Raw genomic sequence first — 20,989 nt, 5'->3', positions numbered from 1 at the left:
GATGCTCTTCCTTGTTCTGTATTCTTTTCTACTGGTTTTCTTGTCTTTTCTTTTCATTCTAAGTAGGAAGTGTCATTACTGAAGTCAGTCACAAAAAAAACATGTTTTGCTGGCCTCGACAGCAAAAATAATATGATTAAGCTAAATAACTTTGTGTATATTTAGTTTTGTTTCCACTTCCTTCCCCTGTCCTCCAACACACACACTCTCCACCTGTTCTGGCATTGGTATAGGCTGAAGCTGTGGGTGAAATCTGAAGCTGTTCAGTTTCATCCCTAGCTGGTGTAAACTGTCACACCAGCTGAAGATCTGGCCCAAAGACTTTAGTGATTAGAGAACCTGAAAACAGTGCGACCTCTGAGAAAACTTCAGAAAGGAATGATTCTACGTTGCTTAGAATTCTGCAAATACAGCTCTAAGAAGTGCAGTGAGTACCCAGGAAATTAGTTTATCCTCTTTATTGAAACAGTTCTTGTTTGAGAATGATTTGTATGAATTTTCATGTTTAATTAAGGGATTTATACCCTGTTTTAAGTGGAAAACTCAACTCACCTGAACTATGGACCCACTAGAGAACCTTCATAATATATTCATGTTGGGAGATCCAGGACTTGGCTTTTAAAAAAGCCAGATATTACAAACACACAGTTCAAATATCAGTCACATGCATGTGCAAAATTAATTTACAGGAAGGTGAAAGCACTAAACGTTCTAGGAGACAGGACATGTTAATAAAAATTGGCGAAATGGGTTTTGGTCTCACGCAAGTAGATTTTTCTTTCCCATGCAATGAATACTGATATTTAGTTTAGATTTTTTTTAATGCAGTTATTAAAAAATAGCAACTTAAAAGAGCCTTGTGCAGATACAGATATTGCATGTTTATACATTCATGCCTGATGTTTCCTTCTAAGTCCTGAGATGCAGGTAGAGAACCAATTTTAGTGAATAACTTGGCAAATACTATTTATGTCCCAGATGCATCAAACACAGGTTGCAATTTCCATCTGAAGCACACTTCTCTCTCTAAGCAAATTTTAGCTGAATATAAAACTTCTCAAGCTGTTTTTGACTCCATAACAGAGTTTTTCTTCAGAATTTGAAGATTACCTTAATTTCTAGCCAAGCAGTTGCTTTGCCATAATTTATTAACATATGGTTTCAGCTCTCTAGTCCTTTAGAGAGATACAGTATGTGGTAACCACAATATGCAGCACAGTATCTATTCCAAAGACACAATTTAACATGAGTAATTTTAATCTTTTGTCAAAAACTAAACAGAAACTTACTAGTGTATCTGTAATTATTTTTTTTCAAACATGGCTAAAAGTAACAAGAGCCCAACTTAAAATCCAAAATTAAGAAATTAGAGATGAGATTAAATTTCTGGTCCTCCTATAATCATTAATGAGCCCAATTGTCCAGTACATAAAGCAGGTTCTCAAAAATGAGCCACTGTTTGGAGCTCCCTGCAAAATCTTGAACGTAATGGAGTAGATGAAATTTCAATCCTCTCTCTGAATTCCATTTCATGTATTGGCTTATTTTTTTTTAAATGATCTTTTAAAACTTGTACATACACAGTGACGATTTTAAAAACCCATATTATTGGTGAGTTCACCACTCTGGTGGCAGCAAAACACATCGCTGTATAGGTAATACAAGTCTGGGCCACAAATACACAAAGTCTCAGGCCTATAAGAAATACTACTTAAGTAATACATTTGGCAAGATGGAAGAGTGGTCTTGCACTGTTCTCAAACTACCTCCTCTGCCAGTTAGAAAATTGTGTTGATTGTCCATTTATCCTCTAAAGATCTGACCATCATTCTCTCCACAATAGTCTCCCTGAGGCAGGACATACATTTTCTTTGAAATATTTCCAGCTGGTGCTATGAGTTGTATGTATATTAAAAACACCCATACCCACAAGAATTCTTTTTGGTGTGGAGGACTGGATGGCTTAAGGGTAAGATCATGAACTTTACACCCCAACAACAGTCTGAGTCAGCCTAGGTTGAAATAAACGTAGCAATCTCAGTCCATTTCCCAGAAAACAAGTGTCCATCACATAAAAGCCATCACTACAACTGAAATCCTTGTTGGCAACATCAGTAAAAAGGCTAAGAATTGAGAGACTTGAAAATTAGCAGCCCTCTCATCCCTAGAGATGGGTCCTTCCAGGTCAGGGTTTAGAGAGATGTGGGGGTAGCATGGAGAGGTTTGCATCACTGTTGCCTGTCCTGAATCTATTCTGTGGAAAAATTCATGTCTTCTACTTCCCCAGAGTCAATCAAGCACCTTTCAACAAGTACAACAAATGTACAGTTAAAATGAAGGAACAAAGGTAAAACAAAGTCAGATTTGCTTTTCAGCCTCAACATTTGCAAACAGAAACTGTGTGCATGCGTGTGCGTCTGCAGGGATGCAAGAATCTCTACACCTGAAGTACTTGTTTGCCTGGTAGAGACTATGGGCAGGTCTACACTTACAATGCTGCAACAGTACAGTGCTTCAGTGAAGATGTTATTGTGCCAATGGGAGAGATTCTCCCATTATTGTAGTTAATCCACCTCTGCAAGAGGTGGTAGCTATGTTGACAGGAAAAGCCCTCTCCTTGATCCAGTGCTGTCTACACCCAGGGGCTAGGTTAGTACAACTGTGTCACTCAGGGTGTGGATTTTTCACACCCTCGAGCAACGCAGTTATACCGATGTAAGTTTATAGTGTAGACCTGGCCTGTGAGATTGCCTACACAGTGCTTTAGCCCTCACCAACTGCTGTGTAAATACTAGTGCATACCTGCATGTTGCACGCTGACTGACTGTAGGGACCCTGCTGGTGCACATTACAAGTTCCCTAATGTGCATTAATGTAGTCCCGTTTCAAACAGCAGTACATTAACATGCATCAAGGTACTTATAGTGAATACCAGCAAGGCTTATACTGGCTGGACAGTGAGCAACCTATTGGTGCGCATTACAATTTACACCCAGCAGGTGTAAGACAAGCCCTAGAAATGATATCAAGACATCCTCTAGAGAGCAATAAAAGTGAAACAAAGTGTTCAGATGATACTTAGTTAGCTTTAGTTTGTTTAGGAGAAGAAGAAAATGCAAATAAGGGAAGCTTCACCTCCAAAAGTCTTTTCTGTGTTCTGGGGGAAGGGAGGCTGACAACAAACTTTGCATCTCATTCCCATAACCACAAATGTTTTGAGGGGGAGGACTCCAGGGGAGAAACTTGACACAGATATCAAACTAGTGGACAAAATTCTGCTTTGACTTGAAACCTGGACAGTCCCACTGAAATCAAGGAGCTTGCACTTGGTGTCAGAAAGCACAGTACCTGGCTCAGTATCACTTGTATTCAGTGAACAAAAGTAGACTCATCTGCACCACTGTTTTCCACTGCTTCAAAAATTAAGCCTCTTTCTTTAAAGTGCGAGCATCCTAAACTGTTCAAAGCTTCTTTCTAAGTTGCCGAAGGAAAGATCAAGCAGAGAAAGGGTTAAGTCCTGAAAATAAGGGAGCAACAGAGCAAATCTGACTGCATGTTTGAAAAAGCCTATAAAATGTTACAAGCAACACAGGAAAGCTTGTGTTAATAATGCATAAACCAAAGGGGAGGGGGGGAGCTACCCATTTAATGGAATAATGCTTTTATCATTGTAGTTAAAATGAAATAGACCATGACTACTAATCTAGTAAAAACATGTAAAAATGTAATTTTTAAACATTTACTAAAAGGGGATAGTTCAGTAACCACTCTAAAAATCAAGGCCTTGTGTACAGCAGTGTTCAAACGCTAAATACCAATCTCCTCTCTGTGGAGGCCATTACCCACCCTGTCACCATAGCAACGCTAACAGTGTGCCTGACTTCAAAGACAAAGATGTAATTTCAGACTTCCAGCAGCCAGAGGGAGTGGTAAGAATATTCTACCCAGGCTGTGTCAGCTGATGATAAATTATAAAAATATCCAGGAAGGTTAGGAGATGGACTGAACCACAGTATTCACAATCCTGGGGGAGATTTTTGCATTAACGAAACACACTCAAAGACAGCAAAGTCAAGGAGTAAACAGGAAAGAATCTCAATGGAGTCAGATTAAACAAAAATTATATAGCACAGAGTTCTGCCTGCCTTTTATTTCATTCCCAGGCCGAAGTAAAAATAACTAGTATCATCCTTCTTTTCGTTCAAAATAGAGTGACTGCCGGATCTGCATGAATCTTCTAAGGGACTTGCTAAACCACCTCTGTAACTGCTACTTCTATATTTGTGTAACTCCAGCATTTGTCAAAAACTGTTTCAAATACCAAGCAGCCCTCTAAGAAGCAAAATCCATTTACTCATTTAACCTAATGACACTATAGCCTCTTGGAGTTTTTAAAATCAAACCCATATTTTAGTCTTACAATTTCAGCGTAATTAGAAGAAGGAAAGGTTTATTTCAATGAAGAGAACTTTAAGATCAGTTCAGAGAAGAAGAAAGCACTGGAAGAGAAGGAGAGGAAATGGTCTTTAGCTCACTTTTAAATGTTATCAATCTTTAAACTGTGGTAATAAATAATGATAATATAAAGTCACACAGATTAGTTTAGGCTACATTACTGTCTCATCAATATGTTCCTATGGAACAAATAAAATAACTACTTAAAAGCCTATGCATGGGGCTGGTCCTGTAGCCTAGCAATAGAACAGTTGTTACCAGGAAGACACAAATCCAAGTCAGGGTCATTCTTTGACTCTAATTCCCCAGGTCACCAGGAGGCATGTGTTCCTTCCATAGAGAGGAGGAGGAATGCTTCATGTCTCACTCAGTCTGACACTCTTACAGCTGGCTCAGGACAGGCAGCAGCAATTAGCTCCTGTGGACTAGTGCGGGGGAGAGTTAAGGAGAGTTGGGTCAGCCTCATGTGGAACCTTTTCAAGAGGGAAATAGGTCTGTGGGAATGAGCCCAACACCTTGATGTCTGATTTGTTTCTGTCTTGAAGTCTTATTTGTTGATAATTTTTTTTAAAATCTAGATGACATTAGGTTGCATAACTTCTCTATGATTTAGTTAAGGGTGAGAAATATTGACCATGACTATGGAGTTATCTTCTGTTCTCTTCAGAAATGGATGTTTATGTTCTTTGCTTCCACTTGGACAGCTACCAGAGGGGATTACAAGTAACCTTGGGCTCCAGTATCTTCCTCTGTAAAGAACATTTTCATCTCAGTACAGCACTGCAGTGTCCAAACTGGCTAAAAGCCCAACTAGCTTGTAAAACCTAAATCCATGTCCTTCAAGACAAGAAGAAAAAGTGATAGCTGGCACATGTACACAAATATAGGTTACTGTAAAATTCACTTCCACCATCCTACCTATTATATCTTACAGCATCGAGAAGCATTTATATGTACCCTCCCTGGAAGCAAAAATACACACCAGTGTGGTTAAACTAGAAGCTCCAAGTCCCAGGGCAAGTCTATACTACAGCGCTGCATTAACGCAGCAAGCTGCACCGCTGTAGTGTCTGGTGAAGACGTGCTATACCAATGGGAGAGCGCTCTCCCGTGAGCATAATTACTCCACCTCGGAGAGAAGCAGCTATAGTGCTGGGGGAGGAGGTAACATAAGTTATATCGACTTAGGCTGTAGTGTAGGCCTGCCCTCAGATGCAACAGAAGACAAAGAGGGATCTAACTCTCCACTGTCTTGCACCTTATGTAGCGTCATTTAAACTTGCATAAACTGAGGCATGTAAAAATCATTGTGACAGGGTTTTACACTCACTATTTATAGGCATATGGATTTGGTCCTGCAGGGTGCTGAGCACTTTGGTCCTGATCCAGAAAAGCACTTGTGCCCTGGTTTAACTTTAAATCCAGATGGGACTACTCATGCTTCTAAAATCAAGCAGGTGTGTACATGTTTTGCTGGATCAGGGCTACAGCCCCTTGCAGGGTGGATCCCTGAAGAGCAGGTTAGACTACCCAAGGTGTGAGAAAAGAAGAATTGGGCCCAGAGCGCCTCCAAGCATTTATAAAGGGTGGAGAGTATTCCATGTTCCTGAATACTTCATTTAAAAACAGAGGCTAAGTGTAAAGAGATCTAATCACAGCTTTCATTTGTGAAGTATTATAGTTTTTTAGCTGGGGAGAGGAGAGCATGTTAATCCATAGATCCTTCCCCATCCCCACAACCCCCAACCCACGCAAACCAACATTTTCAGTGCTCAAACAGCAGTTCAAAATGTTAAAGGATAGTTCTCACTCTGATGTCTACATCGCACTGTCTTGTGGACTCAGCGGTTACAAGTCCATGCCTAAGCATCCATACTGCACTTTAAATCTGGTTTACAATTGCTGGACCCGGGCTCAGAGCCATCCTAATATGTCCATACTGTAAGTTAAATGAGAGTCAACAGTGTAATGCTGTTGCAAAAAAAGCAAACATCATTCTGGTATGTATTACCAGGAGTATTGTAAGCAAGACACGAGAAGTAATTCTTCCACTCTACTCCATGCTGATTAGGTCTCAACTGGAGTATTGTGTCCAGTTCTGGGCGCCACATTTCAGGAAAGATCTGGACAAACTGGAGAAAGTTCACAAAAATGATTAAAGGTCTAGAAAACATGACCTATGCGGGAAGATTGAAAAAACTGGGTTTGTTAAGTCTGGAAAAGAGAAGACTGAGAGGGGACATGATAACAGTTTTCAAGTAAATAAAAGGTTGTCACAAGGAAGAGGGAGAAGAATTATTCTTCTTAACCGCTGAGGATAGGACAAGCAGCAATTGGCTTAAATTGCAGCAAGGGTGGTTTAGGTTGGACATTAGAAAAAACTTCCTAACTGTCAGGGTGGTTAAGCACTGGAATAAATTGCCTAAGGAGGTTGTAGAATCTCCATCACTGGAGATTTGTAAGCGTAGGTTAGACAAACACCTGTCAGGAATAGTCTAGATAATACTTAGTCCTGCCATGAGTGCAGGGGACTGGACTAGATGACCCCTTGAGGTCCCTTCCAGTCCTATGATTATATGCATACCTTCTGACCTGGGTCTGCGGCTTGAGCTGCATCCATACTGCAAAATGACGGGGGTTGGACCTGAATCAGAGACCCAGCCCGTAGCAGTATCCTAGGACCTGGGTTCTGAGTGCTTGCTGACCCAAGTCAGAAAGATTTATGTGTGTGGAAGGCCCAGGCTTAGTATATAGCGTAGACATAGCTTGAGTGACTAGTTAACTATAGACCTTCTGATTCTAGGTAAGCAAAATTATTATACAATAAAGGAAGGTTTGTTTTCTTTGATGAAGTCATTTTTTTTAAAATCCTTACCTTATTTTTTCAGTCTAATCTACATTCCTGGGTAAATAAGAGCAAAAACAGCAACCGACACTCAACAGCAAAGAATCTCCCCTCTTTTGCCAGTTCCTTCTCCCACAGAAACTGCAGCCAGATTAGTAATTATATATATAATATTAGTATTTCCTATCTGACCTCTGTTTGCTTGCAGACAGAAATGGAAAATCCCATAGACAGATAGCAGTGAGAACTGTCTCCTCTCACATTTAGTTGCTGGCTGTGCAATGCAAATACTTTTTGGGAAAGAAAAAAAAAAGCTGAAAAGTTTTGGAGCCAAAAAGCTCCAGTAGTTTATAATACTTTACTTCAATCTGGTAAAAATGGCTAACAAGTCACGTAGAGAGAATTAACACTTATTTAAATAATTAAAAATCGTGTGTATGTGTTCCTCCCTACTCTGTCATTATCTTTAAAATTATGAGCAAAAATTATACCGGCAGCTATCAAAAAATGAAGCGGAAAAAAAAGAAACACTGCACACTGGCTAGGATAAGAGTTTGAAGGTTATGTTTCACTACTGTGAAATCACAGCTGTGAAATATTCTTCATTAAAAAAACACCCAAGATTGTTTTTATAGTCTTTTAATCAATAAATCATCCACACAATGCTCCACAGTTGCCCTGAAAGCTAAATTCAACATCTCTACCTTTTTTTCTAATGTTTCACATATTTTCTTAACTGAACATTACTCAATATGCAAATATAGGAAAAAAATGATGTTTCGAGTGAAGTATTCATTCAGTAACTGTTCTTATTAAAATATTGTGAAATCCTGCAAATTAAATATAGAGGGAGATTATTGGAGGTTCTTCATAATATACAGAAATAAAGAAATGAATGGGGGAAAATTAGCTTACTTCCAAAGACAGCAATATAATCTAAATTAAAGGGACCAAATTCTGCAATAACTTATGCCTTATGCAAAACTAATTCATGTCAGTAGAGAATGTGTACTTAAAACCATATACAGGATAGTGCAAAATTAGAAAGTTAGTCGGTTTACTTTGATAAAGTCAGACTATGTTCAGATTCTGACTTTCTCCAGAGCGTTTTGTTAATGAGTATACTGGGCTTTGTGCAGCTTACATTTTATTAAAAGTAAAAATAATAATGTTTTACACCTCTTTTTTATGCCAAAATATTTTAATCATTTGTTATACCAGTATATGTGCAGGAATGCAACTTATGTTTTTATGACATGAAACAACACTAGATTTATCGTCTTTATTGCATCCATTTATTCTGTGTACAGCAAACTTACTCAACGCTTACAGCTGCATCTTTTTTAGTACATACAAATATACATATCCGGACTTCCACTCCCACCAGCGTTTTATGTTACATCTCTTCACAACATATTAATTTCTTTAATAATCAGCAGCAAGGATACTTTAAAAGCTGTTTTTCCTCACATAATTGCCACCTTCAGAAACAGTTACGATCTGACACATCACGTACTGCAGTTTATAAATTCATGTCACTTAATCAATCATGATGTGAAATAGAAAATCCAGAACAGCACATTTTACTATGCTAATACAATTATTCGAATGTGCCTCAAAATTCAGCTCTTGCTATTGATTTAGAACAACAGTTCTCAACCTGTGGGCCAAGATGCCTCAGAGGGTCATCTGCAGTTATCTGTGGGGAGAAGGAGATCACAAACCTGTTTTCAATTCCCTGTCCTTACCCTTTTGCTGAAGTGGGAAGCTTTTACAACCCAACTTCAGATGCTATTGCAGGGGTCTCAAACACGCAGCCTGCCAAGCTCCCTGCCCACTCTGCCCCGGAGTTATTTCCAGCAGCCGCCAAGCTTCCCTCACCCACCCACCCCCCAGTGCACCACGTCCCTGCCTATCTCAGGTGCTTCCCGCCGCCAAACTGCTGTTTGACGGTGCTTAGCTCTTTCCTGGAGGGAGGCGGAAGGAGCAGGGAGCCGCGCATTCAAGGGAGGAGGCGGAGAAGAGGCGGGGCAGGGATTTGGGGAAAGGGTTGGAATAGGGGCAGGGAGGGGATGGAGTTGAAGTGGGGACTTTGGGGAAGGGGTGGGAAGAGGCAGGGCATGGGCAAAGCCTCATGGAAGGGGTGGTGTGGGGGCAGGGGGCAGTTTTTGTACCTTTATATGAAAAGGTGTCAGGGATGCTGCCCTCAGACGAATGTATTAGTCCTCATGTGGCCCTCATGGTGATTTGAGTTTGAGATCCCTGTGCTGTTGTGCACGCCCATACAGCACTGTGCCCATTCCAACAGTACCTCCATTGCTGCAATGATGTGGGACTGGCACAAAAAACTCTTGTTGTACCTAAGGAAATCTATTGCAAGTGGCCAAAATTCAGGATGTTCTAGTATGACAGAGGCAGAGAATCCTTAATTCAGAATATGAATAAGTCACTGAAATGAAGTAATTTACTCAGCAACACACAGAATATCGCATGTACACTTTTCATACTTATCTACACTATATTTTGCTGTTAAAGTGGAGAATCCATTTTCGATTTCCAAACTAATGGGGGAGACTAAAGGGAAGGTTGCTGATAGTGAATCCAACATATGTGACTTCAACACAGTGAGAAATGGTTTCTGAGCATGCAGTAGTATAATGGTATTAGATTTCAAGAAAACAAATTTGAGGGAAGTTAAGAGAAACCTAGGACCCAATTCAAAAACCACTGTCATCAATACAACTTGCTGCAGCTCATTGTGCTTGAAACTCTGCCTCTTGATCAGGGTTTCTATGCATGACCGTAATATAAAATAAACAGATAATGAACAATAACCATGTGTTTATATTTATCATTTGTATTATGGAGGCCTCAATTAACATTGGTGCACCAGTATGCTAAAATGCTCCACAAGCACAGAAGATGACCCAGCCCCTACCTGATCTGGAGCTGACAATCTTAGGCCCTGATCCTGCAAGCATTTACACACATAGTGCCATTGTGTTCAATGGGACTATTCTGATGTGTAAGTGTTTCAGGATTGAGACCTAAGAAATTTTGAAAAGAAAATCATGATCAGGGTACTGGAAGACAACAGAGCACTGTCTATCATGCTGACCAATCCCATTCCTTGCACTCCACCTGTCTGTCTGTATCTATCTGTTGTCTCTTATACTTAGATTGCAAGCTCTCTGGAATAGGGACCATCTTCTTCTTCTGGGTCTGTACAGTGCCTAACACAATGGGGTCCTGATCCATGACTAAGGCTCCTAGGCACTATGATGGGTACAAATAAACAAACAAGCAAGCAAACAAAGGACAGGTAGTGCTGGAGGAGGAAGAAAAGGGAATCTACTATCTGACTTCTGATATTGCTGGTCACAATGAGTTACTGGATTTAATCAGTGTTCTGAGGCTGAGGCCATCCTTTAGAATGGTTGGTACTCATCAGTAAGGGAGTCGTTCCACAGAACATGCTCTTACAAAAATACTTGTGGTAAAAATAAAAGAAAGAAAAACTATTAACAGTGTCTCAGGTATTTCCCACAATACTATTCCAATGAGTAATATCCTTTTGTCTTATTGTTCTATACAGTGATCTGAGTGTGCACACAGGAATAAACAAACATAGGCCATGGTAAAAAAATCTGCTTTCTGACTCAAAACTTACGTGTAATCAAAGAGATGAGGAAAACAATCACACAAATTGTGGCCAGGATTGTCAAAAATCGATGTCCAAAGTTAAGTTCCTAAGTCCATACTTAGGAACCTAAGTGTCTTGATATTGAGAAGAACTGAGCACATGCATGCAACTCCCACTGAATTCCATGAGAACTACTGGATGCTCAGCACATTCTGAAAAATCACTTACAGAACTTAATTTTAGGCTTCCATTTTTGAAAATGTCCTAAAGCTCATTATGGCATTAAGCTTTAACTATCTCCAAGTTCTATTCATGGCTATTCATGACTCTAAAATAGCCTCCCTCTAGGGGCTTGACACTTCACTTAACTTTTCCGTGTCTAACTTTTCCCAAGTGTTAAATGGGAATAACAATTTACCTGTCACAGAGGGTTGTTGTGAGGATACTTCGTAAAGTGCCTTGAAAACAGAATATGCCAAAGAACTGCTTAATATTGTTTTACACTGTTCTGGTACTAAATGCTATTTTCCATACTTGTATAGTAGGCATAACATTGCATTTTAAATATTTAAAATAAACTGGCCAGTTCATCAAGTAAAAGCATGTATCCCTGAAAAGCATGGAAAACAAATGAATCACTAATAACAGAATAAAGGAGCTAAGAGATCTTATCTACATTTGAGTATTATGATTATTTTACCAAGAAGAATACTTACTTGAAGAATAAATGTTTCAGTTTTTATGGGTGAGATGTACCCTTTTGCAGAGGGCTTGCTCAGAGTTACTCATACATAAATTTAAACATCTTTTACATACAATTGGAGGACTTAAATTGAATTTAAAGCGGGGCCAGGATTTCACCCTTTATTATAAACAAGTGAGTGATTACAGTATGTGCGGAATCAAATTCATCCCTAGTATAACATCATTGACTTCAATGGAATTGTGCCCACTCACACCAGAGCCCAGTATGCTGACCTATCCAGTCATACAAACAAATGTATGCACACAGAATCCATACTAGAATCAGCACCTAAATATGGTACTAGGTGCTTTAGAAACAAAAGAAGACAGACAAGATTTTATTTATTTATAGATATGTGTGTGTGCATGCGAGTGTATAAACATGTTCTATCTTTATTACATGAAATGAAAGAGGAAGAAGAAAATAAAAGGCAACAAAGTTCAGTTGGGGATTAAAATAACTTTTTTTTAAGTAGCACCATCAAACTTTTCAACCTGATGTATAGTGGCAGGGGAAAGCATTTGAGAAAGCTTAGTCACTTCTCTGTAGCTTAAAGCTTTTTTCCCTTTATTCCAGGCTTAAACAGAGTTCAGTGGGGCATCAAACTGCCTCAGTTTTAAATTACAGTCTGTACTTTAAAATAGAATGCATGCACGACATGTTCCTGAAGCTAGAGGGTGGGAGTGTTATTCACTGAAAATTGAAGGCTTGTTGAGTCAATAATCTTCTTTCACAGAGTAACAATTTTCAGCTAAAATTTCTTGACCCAAACAAAGGAAAACAAGATCATTCAGTTATTTTATAACACTGCAGGAGAAAGCAAAAGAAGAGTGGGAGAAAGACACCACTCTCATCGCTCACTGTGTAAAAACAATGGAAAAATTTCATTCACAAGTATTATATATTCCTATTTTCCTCTTTCTTGGATTTAACATATTTCCAAATAGTTATTTTCAGCTCAAGAGACGGATAAAAGTAAATAACCAGAGGCTACAGTTGCTACTATGCACTATCCATGTATTTATCAGCCACAGGCTACATTTACCTTCTATTACCAAGAACCAGTTTACTGACCTTTCTTCAAATCAGCAATAACATTCTGAGTTTTCTTAACGATACTTGAATTTTTATTAGGTTTTCTTTTTTTTCTTTTGGTTTGTTTACTTGAAAAGTATCTATCTGGACTACCAAATAATAGAGTCTCTACCACCACCTTTCCCTTACTGCTGCTGACTTCCCCTTTCCCTATACCTCTGTAGTTTATCTCCCTTAATAATAATTACACCTCTACCCCAATATAATGTGAATTTGGATATAATGTGGTAAAGCAGTGCTCGGGGGGGTGGGCAGGGCTGCGCACTCCAGCGGATCAAAGTAAGTTCAATATAATGCGGTTTCACCTATAACGCAGTAAGATTTTTTGGCTCCTGAGGACAGCGTTATATCGGGGTAGAGGTGTATCTGTATTACAGTAGCACCCAGAGGCCCTGATCCCACTGAACGAAGCCCTGCATAAATATAATCCAAAAGCTTACCATGTACAAAATGAGAGGAGAGCATTATTATCCAGTTTCAATTACATATCCGAAATAGCACTGGAAATTATTTGTCTGCTCTACGCAAGACTTCAGTCATTTCCAATACTTGTTCAGGAAAAACCTTTTGCTGAAAAAGATTCAGTGGTGGTTCTACTTCCTAGTGTAGACAAGACACTTGGCTGCCATTACTGCACTAGATATTTCTTCCCATCAGATAAGCATCTACTTGAAACACTGCTCCATGGTCCAAACCCATCTAACTTTGCATTTAAGCTGCACTATTCACTATATTACCTACGCAGAGAATCTTGGAAATCTAGTTTTCCCCAATAATATGACCAGTTCAAAAATACACAGTATGCAAAGGAATAACTGCTCAGCATCTTAAATGCCCCTTTGTGTAATACACAAAATACCAGAAACATTAAGTGGTAAACAAAACCACAGAGGAATAACTGTTGTGCTGTCCACACTGTCAAATGTAATAAAACAAGGCCCTACTTTACTCTGGAGGTGGGACCTCTGTAGAAGTTTGTGCACCCACACTTAAACATGATTCAAAGATCAGAGTCTCACACAAGGTATAGACAGCATTCTAATTTCATGGTTCATTACTATTTTTATTTGTTCATAAAATTGTTGAGTATCCACTAAAATAACCCAATAAAGATATTAGATTTTAGGATTAACCAGAGAAAACAGAAGTTAAATGGCAGAGATGATCTAGTACAGTATTTATTCCATTGCACAGCAAATGATGAATATCATCTTTCCCCACTCACCCCAAAGGAAATATCTGATATTGAACTGATTCTAGATCTGATCTTAGCTAAAAGACTAAGAAGAAATGTGTTAGGAGGCTGCTTGCTGTACAGCACAGGTTAGTGGCCCACTGAGCTTTGGAATGCGCTATGAGGGCAGTGGTTCCCAAACTTGTTACACCACCTGTGCAGGAAAAGCCCCGGGCAGGCCAAGCCAGTTTGTTTACCTGCTGCATCCGCAGGTTCGGCCGATCGCTGCTCCCACTGGCCCCGGTTCACTGCTCCAGGCCAATGGGAGCTGCTGGAGCAGCAGTCAGTATGCCCCTCGGCCCGCGCCGCTTCCAGCAGTTCCCATTGGCCTGGAGCAGCGAACCATGGCCAGTGGGAGCCGCAATTGGCTGAACCTGTGGACATGCCAGGTAAACAAACCAGCCTGTCCCACCAGGGGCTTTCCCTGCACAAGTAGTGGAACAAGTTCGGGAACCACTGCCCTAGAGGCCTAGTACAGAGTAGGGGACTTTAAGCTAGTGTAGGAGAAACTTGTGTTCTAAGGCAGGGTGATCTTGGAAGAGTCACTTGACCTAGTACTCAGCCAACCAAGTTGGAAACTGGACAAAAATAGGAACTTAGTGAAAAATAAGATACTGCATCTGAGAACTTTCCTGTGGAAATCAATTAAAAACTAATCAAATAATAAATGAACTCCCCATTTCACCCCCATCATCCTAGCTACATCACCAGTGGTGAAAGTTTATGAAATGACATATACAACACGCAAAGAGTCTATAGCTAATCTAAGCTCTTTTACTGCCTACAACAACCACATTGCTGATGTATCATTAGGGAGCCTTATCTGCAAAGCCAGCAGAAAGGTAAAGGGTTTTTACCTTTCCAGCAATCACAGAACTGTGTATCTTTTGTCACTATTCCTTAACTTTAAAGAAATCTCCTCCGTAGTAGCTGTTCTCCAGACGTTTTTAATCCAGGGTTCTCCCTCCTCCTCTCCCTCTGCCTAATAGGGAACAGTTTCCATTTATTACTTCCTTTCCTTCACAGAGAACCAAATACCCAGGTTTTCTCAAAAGCCTGGCATTTCCTTCCAATTGTGACCAAAACAAAAGTGCTGTAAGTACTATTCTAGGCAACACTTCACTTGGACTTTTAGTGACTCCACACAGTCAAAACCCTCTAGGGCAAACCCTCCAGATAGCTGAACATTTAAGAGAAGGAAGGGGAACTTTGTATAGCACCTGATGAGCCATTAGGAGTAGCCAATAAAACTATATTTTGTTTGTAGACATTTGTTACCAACCCACATTACAAATTTGTCTGCTTTGAACTTTATGGGGACATTCATACCAGGACTTTTATATACAATGTGTGAAGGAAATGGAACAACTATTGACCTGTTTAGCAGTGCTTACTATGACACTAACTTGTTGGAAAACTTCCAAAAGGATGACACAAATCAGCTTTCAGAGCTGCAGAAGGTGGTTAATTCCTCTTGAAATCCATCAAAGCGGAAGCCTTTTACTAGGGTCAGGGAAAACCATCCAACATTTATTATTTGGTTTCTTTGTTCTTTTAGCTCTGTGTATAAGTTTGCTACGTAACTTAGAGCAAGCAGTTATGATGTCATCTAACACCCTTAAGAAGTAAACTATAATAGGTAAATTGTATACTATACTATCATGAACTAAAACATAACCGAATTTTATTATTAAAAACACAGCAACCTGGGCATTATTTGAGACTAAGAGAGCTCATGGAAACTTACTGACTACCCTCAAGAACAGTATTACAAAACAGATTTTAAAAACAGCACTCCAAAGATATATTTAATGGCCCCAAAATGACTCCTGGGCACCCAGTTTTAAACTAGAGGAATTTGGGGAATATTACACCAGAGATGCTGGTCACAGGTTTTGGTAGCTAGACAAAAACTGGATACAAAATGTTACTGTTCAAGTAAGGGGTGGGGGAAGCTGGTGCAGGTGGAATAATATGTTCAGTCGATTCTTACCCCCAGAAAGAACCACGTTACAGTATTTACCACTCCAGCATCCTTTGGACTCTGATCGTTCCTATTCCAAGAAATGTATGGGCTAGTGTCATTTTGATCCCAACACAATTTCAGAAGGACAAGTATTTTTTAATAATACAAGAATGATTTTCTTTCTGAGATTAAGAAGGTGGAGGATGGTTCATTCACAAAATAGGAAACAGTGTGTATAAATATGTAAGGTTGCTTTTGTTTTTAGAAGGAACGAAAAGAGAAAAAAATCTTCCACTCCATGTTAGTCCCCCTCTTCCACCCTTTTAGAATAGTAAGATTTTTGAGTGGATGAAACAGACTTGGGATTTTTATCAAAGTTTTTTAGTGGTGAATTCAATGAATAAAGGTATTTATGATAAAGTCACAAATTTAAAACTACAGCGCCAAAAATTTTATGATTAAATTATAACACCACCAACTTATGGTTAGAATAATAATGAACTACTGAATATACCGAACACGTAGTGACACATAATATTCGATACTCTTCTCATACTTTGGTGATGGGGGGAGGGCTTATATGTGGCTGGTAACTCCTTACACTTTGTGGGGTAGGGAGACATAATCAACTAGAGAGAGGGGGAAAGGGCTTGCCCACATCAAAGTTTTTAAATATGTTTAACTTTGTCAAAACAGTTCATGTCCACACTATCTGGGATGTATAACTGACTGTCAATAACCATTTCTGAGTTAGTCTCAAAAACGGTTTACTGGAAAAATGCTGAAACTAAAACCAGTTCAAAAGTAAGCAGACAGAGCTGTTTAAACCTATTTTCATAGCTCCTCTACAAAGCACACATATATCTAAGTGTATAAAACCAGGTGGAAGGAATTTATGGCATACATACTGCTAGTCACTGTCTTATGTTTTAAAAATGAAACTTTAAAAGCTCTAAAAATATGCTGATTACATAGTCTTTTCTTTAACATGGGCTTAGAAACATCTGTAGACAAGACAGATAGGTGATTTGAACAAAAGAAAAACCTACAAGGTGGGGAGAGACTTAGCTTGATCAACCTATCAAGTGGAGTTGCCACAACGTGAAACAATTTTATGATAATTGTCTAGTTCTGAATATTTGATTGATTGGCTGCAAATTCTTCCTATGCTTTTAGGAATGGAGGGGTAGCATCATATACCATTGGAAAAATTCAGTAAGTTCTTGGATTTTTCACATATAACTTCAGTGTCTAGATAAGTTAAGTATACTTAATTTACCTGCTCTTCGAATGGGTCCCTCCACTAATTTAAAATGATTACATGCCCACTGAACTGTAGGAGGTCTCTTGGAAATATCCTACAGTTCAATGCAACCGTATTCACAGCCACGTATCACTTGGTTTAACTGATGTGCCTCTTCTAACCTAAAAATATTTAAACTGGTTTAAGTTTGTGTGGGCACCTGAAGCTGATTTACTACTTATAAAACAACCAGAGGTAAATGGGAACACAGCCAAAACATAGTTTGCATCTTACAGCTGGCATTTATCAGGACACTGAAGACCTCCATGTGCAGATAGCCCTCATGTCTCTGGTAAGTGTATCAATTTATTGGTGTTAGTCTGTTTTTTTCAATTATGCATAAGGCTAATACAACTAGGCAAGGTTAATTTAACATGATCATCCATCACAAAAACTTAAGAGATAATAACCAGACCAATATAAAGCGTTACTATCATTCTGATTAATATAATTCTTTAGACTGCTCCAATAGACTAAAACACAATTAACTTGTGAAAAGATGTGTCCAGTATTTTTTGCAAGTGTCTCATACTATGCTGACAACTAATGAACAGTGTTTGGGGTTTGGAGAGAATAACTCATGGCAGTGTTGCTTCCTTACTTATGCCTACAAAGTCTTTGAAATAAAATCAAAACATATTTCAGAGGAGAAAACTCTCAAAGGAGGAGTCAGGAGTTAAAAAGACCCTGAATAATTCTCTTGTGTATGACTACAAAACCAAAAATGCTAAGAAGGAGCTCTTTCCTCTCCATGCACAGACAAATCTGGGTACAAATTGGTGAATCAGCTACAGTCCTGAACCAGTTCAAACTACAAACACGAACACACACGGAATATCTGAATCTTACACTGACAGAATAAACTATATTTAATATGGCAAACTGTGTGATGGCCACTAAACAAATTAATACCAAATGAATTATCTGAATAAGAGACTTCCTTCAAGGGATAAGGGATTATCCTAGATAATATATTGATCATTCACTGTAATCAGTTTTCATTATGCTTTTAAAACAAATGTGATACTAAAATTCATCCCAAAATCTCATCCACATATCATAGAGACAATAAAATCTTTCTAAAATATTTTTCATTTTAAAATAATGTACTGCTATTCTACAACTGGCACATTAATTTCTTACTGGTAAGCTTGATGGCCTTTCTTGTTGTATTAGGTTTAAGTCTTCGTGGTTAGGCTTTCCTGAGGCTATAGGGGGTTGGGATCTGGTTCCATAGCCTTCCTGAGACATGTCCTGCAAAAACAAAATTATAAGAACACTATGGTTATTCATATGCCACAGCAGTCACAGCTAAACCCATGTGAAGGAAAGGTGAAGAGCTAATGATTGACTTCTGATCTGTCTTTTGTTGATCAAAATTTTGTATTAGACAAACCTCCTTTTTCGGTGAAATCATCAGGTCCTACTGGGTGCCATTATGACTTTAGTGTTTTATAAAGAAATAAGAATGACAGAGTCTAAACAGAGTTGTGCATCTATTTCTGTTCCTCTGGTACAGGTTAAAATAACTAATTAAATACTTTTTTTTTTTTGGAGAGATTAAGACGCCAAAATATTCTCCAGATGATCAAATATTCAGAGCAAATCTTTAGCTGAAATACTGAACCAGTTGGAAGATCTCACAGTATTGGATCTGAGAATGCTCGATAATCATGCTGTGTAATCAGACTCCACCACCATCCAGATACAGTTTTCAAACATAAGCTGTCAACCCATAAAACCTTCTCTGCAACTGTGTGAAATATATATATGGCCTAACTTTCCAGAAAAGAACTAGAGTTGATCAGAGGTACATCTATATCTATATCAGCAACTTACGTGAAAGTCAAGAGGCCTTCCTAAGGCCAGCGCACAAGCCTAAGCAGTGTTACATAATGGCATAAGATCACTTACAACACGTAGAAAAAATACTCTCTAGATGCAGAGATAATCTTAGCCACTATACTTTATGTGTAGAAGTTGGTAACCTAAAGTCGAGGAGGAGGACAGAATATGAAATGCTTATTTTAGCATGTGTAACTGGCAGGGAAAGTTGAAGAACCAGTTTCTGACTGTGCAGGAAAAAAGTATCACACCTAAAAAGTTTTTCTGTTTTGTTTCATTTCATCTTCAGTTTTTTTATTTCTCCCCAATTTGTAAAACAGATTGCTGGCGTAAGTTGTTTTTGTTCCCCTATCTTACAATTTTCATAAACACCTAAAAGAACAATTTTTAAAGACTATGTTTTTTGGCTTGAAAGTGTATCTCAAGATTCTCTCCACCCCACCCCCACCCATACTCTAAAGAAATTACACTGCTGCTACTTATAAAGGACTATTCTATAGCTAAGATTCCCTAGCCCAACAGCAGTTATTGACAATAGAGTGACACCACAAAACTTAGCTTGCAGAGCAGTAGTTTTCTGCCCCTGCCCTAATGAAAGTCTAACACAGGGAAATATGTGAACAACCATACTGTTTTCACCCAGCCATCTCTGTCATTTTGAGCTGTACTGCAAAAATGTTAACATTTTAACAAGGTTTAAAAACAAAAGCTAACAAAACTGATAGTAGTACGTAAACCAACAATAAACTGGTCTATCCCTCATAAGCATGTTTCAAGTAAAATCAAGGAACGCGTAAAAGGCTAGCACTTCAGTCTGGTTACCAACAGAGGGTAACAATTAGGTTTACGGGTGACAAAGGCTGATGGCTGAATCATTATTATCTACTGTGACACACACACCCTCCTGCTTTTTCCCCTCCCAGATTTCCACTTGTCACATAGCTCTCCTGCTGTGTAGACCAGCAGGTTCCTGTGGATTAACAGGGAGGTTTAAAATCAACAAATGGCACAAGTCCTCCATTCAGCAGCCTTCACCGTGTCACAAAGGAGCATAAAGGTGCAAGACAGCTTCACAATAGGCAAACAAATGAGCAAACCTCTGCCAGCCTTTTTGTTTAAGCACACACACAGTCACACACTATTTGTGGTCACTGCACAGGCGTCCGTAATAAACCCGGTTTAGAAAACAGTAGCAACAGTGGATTTGAACTGTGCATTCAGCATTCTATTTCCTTTTCATCCTCTCTTTACAGCCAACAAACAAGAACCACTTAAAAAAAATCACTGAGGAAGATAAATGGGATATTCAATTTAGCAGACATCATCTCAGAAATAAAGTTATTCTTCATTCCAAACTGACACTGCTACGTTAGGACAATTTTCCTGGGAAATGAAAGATGTTTTATGGTTTGAAAAATCAAATAAGAGTTATTAACCCCTTATGAAGTACCAAGCATGGCTGTGCCCACACGTTTGCTGGGTCTTACTTAAAAACTCATTTCCTACTAAAATTTCCTGGGGGGAGGCAACATGTGTTTTCATGAGAAGCACAGAAGAACAAATTGAATCAGTTCTTGGTTATTCATTTGGAGACTGTCCATGGGCTGTCTTTCCAGACTGAAGTGACAGCCCTGTAGACTTAAATGCACTATTTAGCCACAGATTATCTTAACAGGCAGCAGGAGAGCAAGCTTCCCTGTAACGGCCCATCAGTGCTTTTCCATTATGATCTTGGAGAGACCAAATCTAAGAGTGGGAAGAAAGACCAGCAGGTAAGACACAGAAGTGGATACTATAGACCAGTGTTTCCCAAACTGTGTTCCGCGGAACACTGGTGTTCCGCACGATGTGAATAGGT

At 39.0% G+C, this 20,989-nt stretch overlaps 1 protein-coding gene across 18 annotated transcripts in view; it reads right to left on the bottom strand.

Moving 5' to 3' along the window:
- The window catches only part of ARID1B (AT-rich interaction domain 1B), a 446,074-nt gene that overhangs the window by 300,716 nt on the left and 124,369 nt on the right, over positions 1-20,989 (bottom strand). For 17 of the 18 annotated variants that reach the window (XM_032799678.2, XM_032799682.2, XM_032799685.2 and 14 more), the window contains one exon: positions 18,430-18,540. In XM_032799678.2, coding sequence (XP_032655569.1) covers positions 18,430-18,540 — 111 coding nt within the window. Of the gene's footprint in view, positions 1-14,408; positions 15,515-18,429; positions 18,541-20,989 lie in introns of those variants that run through there. The other variant, XM_075064069.1, reaches the window with a different exon arrangement.

This window comes from Chelonoidis abingdonii, chromosome 3, assembly GCF_003597395.2.
Source record: "Chelonoidis abingdonii isolate Lonesome George chromosome 3, CheloAbing_2.0, whole genome shotgun sequence".
In the NCBI taxonomy this organism is placed as follows: domain Eukaryota; kingdom Metazoa; phylum Chordata; order Testudines; family Testudinidae; genus Chelonoidis; species Chelonoidis abingdonii.
Note: the sequence above shows the minus strand (reverse complement) of the source record. Positions and strands in the feature narration are given on the sequence as shown.